Source organism: Numida meleagris, chromosome 1 (genome assembly GCF_002078875.1).
Source record: "Numida meleagris isolate 19003 breed g44 Domestic line chromosome 1, NumMel1.0, whole genome shotgun sequence".
NCBI classification, from domain to species: domain Eukaryota; kingdom Metazoa; phylum Chordata; class Aves; order Galliformes; family Numididae; genus Numida; species Numida meleagris.
Genome location: NC_034409.1, coordinates 193,818,310 through 193,831,268, shown reverse-complemented (window position 1 = coordinate 193,831,268; position 12,959 = coordinate 193,818,310). Strand labels below are relative to the sequence as shown.

Here is a 12,959-nt window from a genome sequence, read left to right as displayed (position 1 = left end):
AGATATCCATCATAAAATCCATTAAATTCAGCCTCACAGATGTTGAATTGAAATTCTTTTATCTGTCAGGAATAAGTGAAGCAAGAAGGATCACAGGTTCTGGATCTGCACCTCATTAAGTCTGGACCTTAACAGCCTTTAATTTTATTGTTTTCCTAATAAAAATTATCATGAGACTGGACGTCCAGAACCAACACTGACATGGAAAATGCATTCCTTCTGCAGCCAATCACCAGCACCATCAGACCACATTGCCTCCATCACCCAACCGATTCCGGCAGAATGCAGCTCACCTGACGCTGCAGGAAATTGAATCTTGCCTTTTTATCACTACCATGGAGACATCTGCCTTCAGGAAACACCTGGCAGGAGCAGACACCAGCAGCAAGATCAACTGCAAACTGATTTTCCTTCCCCTGGAGCTGGACACCAGTGTTGGAAGTCTTTATGTTTATTATTGAGCTATGAAGACTTAATTAATCATAGAATCCTGGAATGGCCTGGGTTGAACAGGACCTCAAAGATCATCTGGTTTCAACCCCCTGCTGAGTGCAGGGTCACCAACCACCAGCCCAGGCTGCCCAGAGCCACGTCCAGCCTGGCCTTGAATGCCTGCAGGGACGGGGCAGCCACAGCCTCCTTGGGCAACCTGTTCCAGTGCCTCACCACCCTCAGAGTGGATAAACAGGGGATAAGGCATGGTGTTTGTTCACAGGGCCATCCTGTGTGCGCTGCTTTATGGAAAGAATTAGCTTGCTGACAAAGTCTACAGTCCACGAAACCACTCTAAAACACATTGAAACTTCCACAAAATAACTGCAGGGGAGAAGACCACGTTACACGGGACAAAAGAACAGGAAGAAATAAAACCTTTGCTTCTTCACCTAAAGCAGAACAATTCTGTGCTTGGCAGATTTTGTATAGCGTAAGGGTTTGCTTGGTTAGTCCCATTTTCAGCAGCGTAATTAAATATTTAGCATTAAATCTAATCTTACATGTACCACGTATAACCTTCTGCACATTCCTGGGTAATCCCAAGACTCTCACAACAGAACTGAGTGAACTCGTGCTTTACTCTTCCACACAGCTCCGCAGTGCAACACAACGTTCAGCACTGCTTCTTTCTAATTAATCCTTAAATACCACTTTTTTGATTAGCCCCAAAGCCACGCCATTACTTACACACGGAGCTTAGCTTTCATACAATCCACATTAAAAGAAAAAAGCATTTCACGGAGACTTGTTAGAATTAGTTCAGATTCTAACTCAATCAATTGTACTTGATCTATTCAAACATAGGATAAAGAATATGATGTAAAAGAAGCATTTTAAAACTATGTTTTAAAGGAGAGAACTACCTGGCATTTAGATGCCTTTCCCATCCACAAACACCCAAACATTTTATCTCAGTCTTTTATAGCTGTCGTTTTCATTATTCCTCTTAGTTATCTGATTTCATGCATCAAGGCAAAGGAGATCTCCTGTAGGAATTGCAGGATATTTTTAACCTCCAAAAAGAGCACTTGATGCCATCAGGAGCTGCATAACACACATCTGGCCCTCGCAAGCTCTTGCACAGAGGGCAGCATCCCTCAAAGGGTCAGCCCGTGCTCTTGTCACAGCCCAGATCTCTGTGTGGAAAGTCAGACACCACTTAAAAAGCACCTTCTCCAGGTTTAACAAACTGCTCCTGTTTCTGTTATTCTACTCAAATCTATGCCCTCTTGCCTTTTGCATGAGGCTGACAGACAGCAGCCTGAGCCCACACCCCCATGATTAACACCAGCTTCCTTGGCTCTGCAAAGCACCCTGCATTCCTTGTACCACAACCAGGCACTTGCTAGGAGTACAAGCTGCTCCCTCACACCTTTGCAGATGAAGTTACTGCTGCTCTTCAAAGCTCTCCTATTTGCAACCCACTTTCTCCTTCTGACCCCTCGCTAAAGAACAAAGCTTTTGCCAAAGTTGTTCTCGTCCAGTCAGTCCTTGTTAGATCCCATCCACACAGCTTGATTCCAGTCCATCTTCTCTCATGCTTCTCAAAGATGTTCTCACTCCTGTTTAAGAGATTTGACATCCCTTTACCCCTTGTCGTACTGTACTGGCCTATCCCAGATGAAACGTTGCCATCACTTGCCTTAATCCCTTGGCAGAGTTCACCTATTTCGTGCTTCCATACAAGCTTGTGAGAAATAACATTTAAATAACGTTTCAAAGTAATTCTCCCCCTCAGCCATGATTTCACTGACTTTGAGGTGCCACCATGATATAAATACCACAACGCACAGGCTCTCCCTTCAAACTAAAGTACTCAGATAAGAGAGCCACCAAGGGGCAACGGGACGTCCCAAGACACTTAATTGTTAGTGAATCACAGAAACATAAAATAGCTTGGGTTGGAAGGGACCTTGAAGCACAACCCTCCCCTCCCCCCAGCCCAACCCCCTGCTGTGGGCTGCATGACCCCCACCAGCTCAGGCTGCCCACAGCCCCATCCGTGGTCTTGGGTACCTCTAGGAATGGGACACCAGCAGTGCCAGGGCCTCACCACCCTCAGAGTACAGAATTGCCTTCTAACACCTAACCTAAATCTCCCTTGTTTCAGCTTGCCTGCCCTGCTGCTTTATCCCCGACACTCATTGGATACAGGGATAAAACTGCCTGAGGAAACTTTCTTAGTATCTCTCTCCTGAGAACAGAGCTGAGTTCTGGGCAAGGGACAACGGTTTTAATCCAAACGAGGGCACATTTAGATTAGATGTGAGGACAAAATTCTTTCCTCAAAGGGTGGTACAGCCCCGGCACCACTGCACAGAGCTGTGGGTGCCCATTCCTGGCAGCGCCCAAGGCCACAGATGGGGCTGGAGGCAGCTGGGCCATGGGAGGTGTCTCTGCCCACGGAGGGGTTGGGGGTGGGGTGGCTGTGAGGGCTCTTCTGACCCAACCGTCCCCTGATTCTATGTGTTCTGTACCATCCATGGAGACCGGCCACACCGCTCACCACCTCAACCGGGCTGCCACCCCCACGCACAAAGGCCTTCTCACCCCAACCACCCCCACCAGCCGCCACATTCCTCCCTCCCCCTCTCCATTCCCCAGGCACAAGGACCCCCAAGAAATCTCCCTCTCCCACAACCCCACTACAATAAGCACCCCCCCCAAACGCCCCACAGAACACCCCTCAGCCCCAGTCAGCGCAGAGAACCCCCCGAGAACCCCCTCCCCCCTTTCGCACAAGCACCCAATCCGCCCGAACGACGGAGGCCTCACCCTCTCCCCTCAGACCCCCGCCAACCTTCTCCCTCACCTACCCCATGCGCATCTTGGAACCGGACTGACCGCCACCCCCGGGCAAAGGAGGCCTCGGCGGGAGGCGACCCAGGTGCAGCTGCTTCTCCAGAGCCGACATAATGACAAACAAGACGCAAAGCTCCGCACCGGCTCCCACCAAACGCCTGGGCCACCACCAACCCCGCTCCGCTCCGCCCCACCGGAAGCGCCTCTCGCCATAGAGCGCCGCCGCGCGGCACCACGGGTAGAGCGGCGCCCCGAGGCCTTCTGGGAAACGTAGTCCGGGCCTCTGTGGGGTTCAATGGGAAAGCGATGCATGATGGGAGTTGTAGTCCCGGAAGTGCGGTGAAGGCGCGGGATGCTCCCGCCGGGGCGGCCGTTGCCGGGCAGCGGTGCGGCCTGAGGGAAGCGCTGAGGTGAAGCCATGCAGCAGAGGAGGCCGCGGGCGCCGGCCCAAGCCCCGGGGGTCTCCCGGCGGCGTAGAGGTGCGGGGATAGAGGTGGGGGAAGGCTGGCAGAGCGCTGCAGCCCCGCTCCGTTCTCTGACATCGCTCCGTTCCGCAGCTCCCGGTGACATCCCCGCGTCCACCAGCCTGCCGCCGCTGGTGGAGGGCCCTCCGCGCTGCGTCCTCCGCTGCACCGTCGGCAGAATCGTGTGGACGGTCGCCAAACCTCCCTCCGCCGCCGTCCTCGTCCGCCTGAGGTGGTGGGGAGAGACCTCGGACGGGACCGTGTTCTACCCAGCCACAAAGCCGGGGCAGGCGGCGGGCAGCAGCCGGTACGCCGTGCGGTGCGGGCCCCGACAGCTCTCGGCCTACCTCACAGGTGAGACCCGGCGCTTGGGGCTTCCCCACCCGCCGCTACCCGCAGTCCTGCCTTCGTTTAATAGAGGGGCTGAGCTCTGCTCTCTAGTGACGGCGACAGGGCCCGAGGGAACGGCGTGGAGCTGTGACAGGAGAAGGTTAGGTGAGGGTTTGGGAAAGGCTCTGCCCCAGAGGGTGGTGGGCGTGGAATGGGTTCACCAGGGCAGTGGGCACGGCCCTGAGCTGCGGGAGCTCAGGGAGCGCTGGGACACTGCTCTTAGGCATAGGGTTTGGATTTGAGTGGTGCTGTGTGGAGCTGGGGGTTGGACTCGATGATCCTTGTGGGTTCCTCGCAGCTCCTAATAGTTTCTGGTTTGCGCAGTGGGCCCAGGTGAACCTCCTGAGGTTCAGCAAAGCCAAGTGCACGGTCTGCACCTGGGTTACAGCAGCCCCAATATCGATGCAAGCTGGGGAAAGAAAAGATAGAGCTCAGCCCTGATGAATGGGACCTGGGGGTGTTGGTGGATGGCAGCTGGACATGAGCCAGCAGTGTCCCCTTGCAGCCCTTAATCTTGGGCTGCATCAAAAGCAGCGTGGGCAGCAGGGCAAAAGAGGGGATGTGCGCTGTGCTCTGTGCTGTGAGGCCTCAGCTGGAGCACTGCGTCCAGATATGGAGTCCTCAGTACAGAAGAGACGTAGACCTGTTGCAGTGCGTCCAAAGGAGGGCCACCAAAATAATCCAAGGGATGAAACAACTTTCCTGAGAGGACAGGCTGAGAGTTGGGGCTGTGCAGCCTGGAGAAGAGAAGGCTGCAGGGTGACCTGAGGGTGGCCTTCCACTGTCTGAAGGGGCTATATGACAAAGAAGGGGACAGACTCTTTAGCAGGATCTGTTGGAATAGGACAAGGAGAAATGGTTTCAAACTAAAAGAGGGGAGATTTAGACTGGATATAAGGAAACCATTGTTTATGCTAAGGGTAGTGAAGCGCTGGCACAGGTTGCTCAGAGATGTGGTATATCCCCCTTCCCTGGAGACACCAAGGTCAGGCTGGATGCTGCTCTGAGCGCCTGATGGAGCTGTGGGTGTCCCTGTTTATTGCAGAGGCGTGGGAACGGATAGCCTTTGCAAGCCCATTCCAACTCAAATGGTTCTATGATCCTTGGGTCCCTTCCGACTCGGGATGTTCTGTGGTTCTGTGATTGCATCTTCGTTGGAAGCTTAATGTCTAGAGGATGTCCCCTGCACCTTATCACCATAAATAGTAATATTATGTAGTCCTTATGGCGTAGATTGAGTATCGTGAAGCTGTTTGTTATAATTTGCTGTCAGTTCAACACTTGGTGTCTAGAGAAGGGCAGTGAAGCTGGTGAAGGATCTGGAGTACAAGTCTTGTGGGGAGCAGCTGAGAGAAGTGGGATGGTTTAGTCTGGAGAAGAGAATGCTTGGGGGAGACCTCATCACTCTCTCCTACTGCCTGAATGGAGATTGTAGTGAGGTGGGAGTTAACCTCTGCTCCAAGGTAGCCAGCAATAGGATGAGAGGTGACGGCCTCCAGTTGTGCTAGAGGAGGTTCAGATTTGAAAACAGGAAAAATTTCTTCTCTGAAAGAGCGATCAGGCATTGGAACAGGCAGCCTAGGGAGGTGGTGGGGTCACCATCCCTAGAGGTGTTCAGAAACTGTGGAGATGTGGCACTTGGGGTACACGGTCAGTGGGCATGGTGAGGACGGGTTGCAGTTGGACTTGGGGATCTTAGAGGTCTTTTCCAGCCTCAATGATTCAATGATTCTTTACTCCCCGTCTCACATCGTGATACAGCTTTCTATTAACCTCTAAGATGTTTCATTTTAACAGGCAAGTTTCAACTGTGTTTAACTGTGGCCTTGTTGGGTCAGACTGAAAAGAAGCTGTTCCTAATTATTGCAGATATGGGCATGCTGGTCTTGGAGGTCCTGACCAAACCTGACCGTCTCCCAGTTGGCAGAGTACAGATCACTGAATTGTCCCAGCTCTCTCCCAGCCATCCCATCAGTGGGTTTTTCACCATAGCTTCACCAACAGCTGATAAACTGGGAGAGCTACAGGTATTCCTCACATCTTTGCTCTTTATTGTTGTATATGAAGCTGTAATGCAGTATAATGTGAGGATCCAGTTGTGCTGTGTCCTACAGACCTGCCCCCCATCTCAGGGCATTTACAGATTGAGGTAGGAAATCTAGATAGAAAATAGGGAAATCCATGGAGGTTCTTATCCCATTATCATCCATTTTGTAGATTGATTCTGAGGATCTAGTGTAGCATTTTCATAATTATGGTTCATTTCAGTTTTCTTTACTAAAATATGTCCTTCAAATTAAAAGAAAAGCAAAGCCCCCTCTTTTGCTTCAGAATGCACAAAAATAAAACTACCTTTTCATTGTCTTGCTTCCAATGCTTGAGACAAATTTCCAAAATCAGAAACAAGAAAAGGAGGTTGAATTGCTCAGGGGAGAAATTAAGGTTCTCGGGGAGGAAAAAACTCTGCTACAGCATCAAATTCAGCAAGAGATATCATTCAGGATGGCCTGAAAATTGACGTAGGACTACATACAAAACAAGTGCAAATTTTGAGCACTGATGCTGCAGCCCTGGGGGTTAATTTTTGCTGGAAGATGAGCTGTTGCAATTCAGACACATGGGATGTGAAATAAGTAGTTTTAAATATGTCAGATTATTAAGATGTTACGCATCTGGTTGATATAAACATCACTTCCTATGAACAAAAAATAGCGAGGGCTTTCCATAGCGTGAAGAGGAAAGTTAGAGTACATGCAGCACTTCACCAAGAGAGGAACCAAATTCTGTCTTCTCCTTGTATTTTTCAGGTTTCACTTGTTCTTGAACCTCTGTCAGAAACGTACGGAACCAGCAGCTCTGTCCCAACCACGGATGCAAGTTCAGATTTGGCTCCAGCTCCAACGCAGCGATCTCAGCGAGCGCAGATGACTCCTCCTGGCCAAGAGCCTGTTAACAATAGCAAGGTCACAACTCCTAGGTATCTTTTCTTCACCATGACGAAAATCTGGCTTGTTTTGCTCTTCACACCTTTTCAGGCAATGGCAATACAGCTGTGAATTGGCCATACGGTTGTGAACTTGCTTTTTTTTCGATGTTTTGTTTTGCAGTAAGGGAAAGGACCGAGTGTTCTTTCAAGAGAACTCTGAAAACATAAAGGATGTTTCCTCTGCTTCCCACCACCACCTCATTTTACCAGATGAGCATTTGAAAGTGAATCCTTCAAGTCAGCAGTCAGTGTCGTTTCCCAGCAGCGTTGATCCTGAAGCACCCCTCAGAACAAACACGCGTGCGCTCTCTTTGCACAACCCAACTACAAAAGACCTGCTTTCAGGTTGGTATGCAATAGCGTGGTGTTTTAAATATCAGAGGAAAAAAAAAAGATCTTGATTATGTTCCAAAGACAAAGATTGAAGGAAAAGCGATGCTTTGTATGCTCTTCATAAATTACTTCAAACAGAAAATGATAACAAAAAGATCTTTACTTAAAAAAATGTTCATTTTTAGCCTTGCTGAAAGATGGCTTGAGTACCCAGCTCAAGCAAAAGGTCCAAGCCATGCTGCCTTGGCAGTACACCTGAACTCTGACCTGGAGGGATAAAGGAAAAGGAGTTTCAGCTTCACAGATGATTTCATCATTGATACATCCTCTAAGATGGCCTTTGAAGGTGCTGCTCAGGTTCAAACACGGCGCTGGCATTTCTTAATTTCTTTGCCATCGTGTGTTAATTAGCATCCCTTGTGGATCACAGACCTCCGGGTCTCCAGGTGCTCAAATGAGCACCAAGCAGGGCACATTTCCATTTGATTTTTTTATATACATTTTTCTATTTACTGAAAAGACTTCAAATTAGACTGCTGTTGAGGCATGCTAAGATGGCAAGCTACTTTTAATCTTGCTACAGTGTCTTAATAATAGCCTTATGCCTGACACAGTGTGTGAGGATGAGTTCTTTGTACTGCTGCAGGTGGGAAACTGATGGAGGATTGCTGGCTCTCCTGGCAGTGCTATCTTTGTAATGGTGCACAGCATGCACTTCATCTCTAATGCGTCAAGATCTCTTTATAATAGTATAAAACAGAAGTTTCGTGACTGTAGCCAGCATGTTTGTGTTTACACACGGATTTTGAATTGCGTTTGAATGCTGAGAGTTAATTCTTCTGCTTCTTTCTCAGCTCTTTTGGATCAAGGCAACAAACTCCGTGATGCCATGGTTGCTTCTGTGATGAAGTCTAGCCCGGACGTGGAGATTGAACTGAATGAATTGCCTCCTTTTGGAAAGCTGGATGGTTTCAAAGCAACAGCAAAGTGAGCTTAGAAAGGGGGAAGTGAGATTTGGTTTTAAATCCAAGGTTTTGAGGCCTTATCAGGAAAACTTGAAATACTGAGATTCACGTGGTGTATTTTAGAGTACTCAGTCAAATGGGAAATTGATTTCTGTTTGTGAATACAGGCCTCCGTTTTGTGAATTGATCAGGTAGTAAGCCTTGATTTAAATGACCAATTTTAATTTTCTTTCGAGCCCTTTTCTTTTTGTGTGTAGTACAGAACTATTTGATATTGAAATATCAAATTTTGTTAAGGAGCAGAAGGGGCACTGCAGATGTTGCTTGATCCCGGATAAAAGGTTTTCAAAGCAAGATAAGTAATCAGTGACATAAAGTGAGTACTTCTGCATGTTCTAGTTTGCATCCCTTGCTGCCAAAGTACAAAGAAAAAACTTGTGTCTGTAACCATGTTCTCAGAATTAGTGGTCATTCTATTTTTCCATCAGGTTTTCACTAGCAGGTTGGTACAAATGAGGTTGCCTTTTCAGCTTCTAGCTCCAATTTCTCGTTTTGTGGTAGAGTTAGTAAATTCTCTCCATTCAGTGAAAGTGGGATTTAGAAGCAGTAAGACAAATGCACGTTTTTGTAAGAGAAACTTCAAATTCTCATTTTTGGAAGGAGGTGAATAATTGCTTTTTGTTCCACTGTAAACCATAAAATGTAGTCATCCTCTTTGACAGTCAGTGCTTCTGTTGCTAACTCAATTTAAATCGTTTGCATGTGATTGCAAGCAAATTATGGCAATATTGTGTTTGCATTTTTGCAAAAACATTTTTTATGTTAAAATTTTGTTTATTTAAGTAAAAAAAATACATTGGAAATGAAAGCATAAAGCATGTTTTTTTTTTTCTCCACTTCATTGTCTTTTTCACATTGCCATTTCCTTTCTGGATTGGGCACTGCATCAAAAGTCACTATTATGAGAAAGACAACTGACGTGTCTATGAATCATTGGTGGTTCTCAGTTAATCTTTTGAAGTGCAGATGTGCATATGTGCTTTCTGTGTGATGAATGAATTAATCAGAAATATTACACGAGTTGACATTCGCTGTGCCTTGAAGAACTTGCTGGCTGTATGATCAGTCCCATTGCTTTTGCTCAAACTGTTCCAATTTGTTTAAAAATAGATGATTTTTTTTGAACTCTCCGGGAAGGATTCATAGGTCATCATTTATAAATATCTCTACTTGACTTCCTCAGGCCCTCTCTCTTGTTTGCAGCAGTTGCAAGATTGGGCCATCCTGGCCCATTGCAAAGTATAAGAGTTGTGGATGAGAAATGTGACTTGCAGCAGACTGCAGAGTTGTAGAAAGGTTTTGTGTACCTGGAGGTTAGGCTACAAAGCAGAGAAGGCTGTACATAACCTTGGAATTTTACCCTTTTATGTGACTGAAATCTTCAGCATGCCAGAAAAAAATTAATACCTTGATTTTTTTCCTTTGCTCAGGAGCCCAAAAGGCTTGAACTCAAATTTTATGCCCACTCTTGAGGATCCCCATCTCTTCACATCTGAAGTCACAGGTCAGCAGTTAGACCTCAACTCTGAAGAGAGAGCAATACAGTTACTGTTGGGCAGGTGAGTGATTAAGGAGTATTGCTGCAAAAATTGTCCTTGTTTGCCCACTTTATACTGAAAAATGCCTTTTGACCTTTCATGTTTTCCACATTTCTGGGAATGTGAATAATGAGAGCTGGTGGTGACAGGAGGTGCTTCGTACTTCAGCTTGCACTCAGCTTTGATATATGACAACCTGCGTGGTTCAAAGTCACTAGGTGTAAAGATGTTGTCAGAAAGATGAACCCCAATATTTGAAAAAAGGAAGTTATTTAATAGCTGTAACTATTGTGTCCTAAAATATTGAGATATACATAAAACAAATACAATGTTTCTGTGGAGAACTTGCAGTCTGTAAATTACAAAGAGAGAACCAATAGTTATTTTTAATCTTTCTCCAAATATTAAGTTGGTTTCTCATTTTGTGAAAGTAGCAAGAGTGTAGTTGATGCTTACACTGTCTCTGTTCCAATCAGGAGTATGCAGTACACAGCTTTTGTATCAGATATAGTCCAATTTATATGTCTTGTTCCCTGCACTTATTTTTTTCCCTGCAGTTACTGGATAACAGTGAAGTCTGTGGGTTATGAAACCATTTTGAACTCACAGCACGGATAGAAAAATCGAAAACCAAACAAAACTCAACTTGCTTGAGCTGTGCTTTAAAAATAGCTGTATCTATGTACTTAGACATAGAATCATACAAAGGCTTGGGTTGGAACAGACCCTAAAGCCCATCCAGTTCCAAACCCCTGCTGTGGGCTGGGTGCCCCCTCCAGTTCTGGCTGCCCAGGGCCCCATCCATGGCCATGGGCACCTCCAGGAATGGGCACCCACAGCTCTGGGCAGCAGTGCTGGAGCCTCACCGCCCTCTGAGTAAAGAATTTCCTCCAAACTCAGCCATTCTGTGGCTCTATTTATATGTATTCACCTATTGGTTTTTTTTAAAATGAGTCCAGAGATGTTATGGCAAGGACTGCTAGGTGGGCACAGTGCTATGTAAGCATACTTTGGCTGTATCCAGGGATAATATAGCACAAAATCAGTATAGAACAGGAAGCGTTGTCACAATTCATAAGAAATTGGCTGCAGAATTTGCAACACAACACTAAGTCATGTTTCTTTCTCTTGTGTCCACAGTGCTGATTTATCTCCTGTGCATTTCTGGGAGCAGCCAGGTTCCCTTCTGGATTCTCTCTCTGTTGGAAGCGAGGTGTATGACAGTGAGCTCAATGATCCCCACTATGACCAGAGTCTGCTAGAGAGTCTTTTTTACACGACTCCTGTAAGTGAAATACAGAAGGAAAGTGCTTAAAGTTGAAAGAAAATTGGAATCCTGTGTTTAAACAAAAAAAAAAAGAAAGGAAAAAAAGCTATAGCTTTCAGAATTAGTAAAGGCTTCATAAATATTAAATATCCTACAGAAGCTTGTGAGAACATTGCTTGAAATTAATGATACTGAAGGGATATTATTAAGACTACAAATTCAAGCGTCAAATTTGGGAACTGCTAGGACTGAGGCTGCCCGTGAAGACTCACTTTCTATGAAAAAAGAAAATGGGTTCAGTTTGAATTATTTCAAATTATGCAATCCACAAGCTATGGTTTTTTTACTGATATATTGTGACCTTTATGCATCTTGATGGTGACAGCTAACTTCTTACTTCACATGCATTATCTCCATTTCAGAAATCGGATTCCAGTTTAAGTGATTTCCTCAGTGATGAAGATGTTAGCCCTTCCAAAAAAGTAAGCAAAACAAAAACTGTGAAGAAAGCTGACTCTGTGAATGCACAGAAGGATTCCACTGCCTCTACTCAGGATCAGAAGGTGACAGAAATTAAACCCAGGTAAATAGTTACATCAGCAACTCATTCACAGTAGCATCTTCCTTATTGCAAGCTACTGTTAGTGCTGTATTATCTGCTCTGTCACACAATTTACTGAATACATATCCACTTCACAGAGATGGAGTTCACATCAGCAGAGTTTGTTTCACTGCTCAGTGTTCTTTTCTATATCTGTGGGATGTAAATTTCTTCTGTTCTGACCTGATCTAAACTGCATTCTGCTTTGTTGTTGGTTTTTTTTCCACAGCACAACCAATAATACCCCAGAATATTCTGGGACCAAAATGATTTTTTGTCTAGTTCTTTGACTTTCCATTACCTCAGGTGAGGAACTGGGGTGATTTGAAGTGATATTTCTTCAATGCTGAATATGTTTGAAAAGCTTACTCAGATTGCATATTGTCACACCTTCTGTTTAAACAAGTACATAAACAGCCAGTTATTTTATCTTACAAACCCAGCTGTGTAAGGGTTCTTTGTTTGCTAATTTACATGCACACATATAAGAGATTCTGGATTCTAGCAAACAACCAGGAGAATTACAGTGAGCAAGAGTGAATTATAAGTTTCTGTTATATGTGCTTGAAACGGTGTCCTTCAAAAGTCTGGTTACCAGGATTTACTCATACAATACCAGTAAATGTTAAGGTTGGATTTTTTTTTTCCCAATTCATCACCAGATAGTTATTTCTGAAGTTTTTTCTTACAAATATTGCTATTTTTTACATTCAAGTAAAATTTATATCTCCAGAGGTACCAGCACAAAACCCATTTGTAAGTCAAGTCTGAGAAATAAAGCACAAGTGAGATTTTAAGTCAAGTCTTGCTTCTGTTCCTCTGCAGCAGTGGCAGACCCAAGCTGTTTCTTCTGCCCTGTCTGTATGTCACACAAAATAAACCTTTTCTTTTTGAAGAGTTTGACTGCATAAGCATTTGTCAGAACTCCATTAGCGTGGAACATGCTCATTTTTTATTTTTGTTTTAAGTAGTAATATACACTAGATACCTTGTATGGTATGATTTCTGTCACAGAGATCAAGAAATTAATTGTGAAATGTACATTAAAAATGTGCATG

The 12,959-nt window shown here is 45.4% G+C and overlaps 2 protein-coding genes across 13 annotated transcripts in view; one reads left to right on the top strand and one right to left on the bottom strand.

Annotated features, from left to right (window-relative positions):
• The window catches only part of PPME1 (protein phosphatase methylesterase 1), a 34,797-nt gene extending 31,277 nt beyond the window's left edge, over positions 1-3,520 (bottom strand). The window contains exon 1 of one of the 2 annotated variants that reach the window (XM_021384156.1): positions 3,312-3,520. In XM_021384156.1, coding sequence (XP_021239831.1) covers positions 3,312-3,409 — 98 coding nt within the window. In that variant the 5' untranslated portion in view covers positions 3,410-3,520. The remainder of the gene's footprint in view (positions 1-3,311) is intronic. The other variant, XM_021384158.1, reaches the window with a different exon arrangement.
• Positions 3,631-12,959, top strand: part of C2CD3 (C2 calcium dependent domain containing 3) — a 44,841-nt gene continuing 35,512 nt past the window's right edge. For 10 of the 11 annotated variants that reach the window (XR_002434228.1, XR_002434229.1, XM_021384131.1 and 7 more), the window contains exons 1-8: positions 3,631-4,115; positions 6,021-6,178; positions 6,959-7,128; positions 7,259-7,482; positions 8,325-8,457; positions 9,926-10,054; positions 11,174-11,318; positions 11,723-11,883. Coding sequence is in view for 9 of the 11 variants with exons in the window: in XM_021384131.1 (XP_021239806.1) it covers positions 3,716-4,115; positions 6,021-6,178; positions 6,959-7,128; positions 7,259-7,482; positions 8,325-8,457; positions 9,926-10,054; positions 11,174-11,318; positions 11,723-11,883 (1,520 nt within the window). In the remaining 2 variants the exon portion in view is untranslated. The remainder of the gene's footprint in view (positions 4,116-6,020; positions 6,179-6,958; positions 7,129-7,258; positions 7,483-8,324; positions 8,458-9,925; positions 10,055-11,173; positions 11,319-11,722; positions 11,884-12,959) is intronic. The other variant, XM_021384135.1, reaches the window with a different exon arrangement.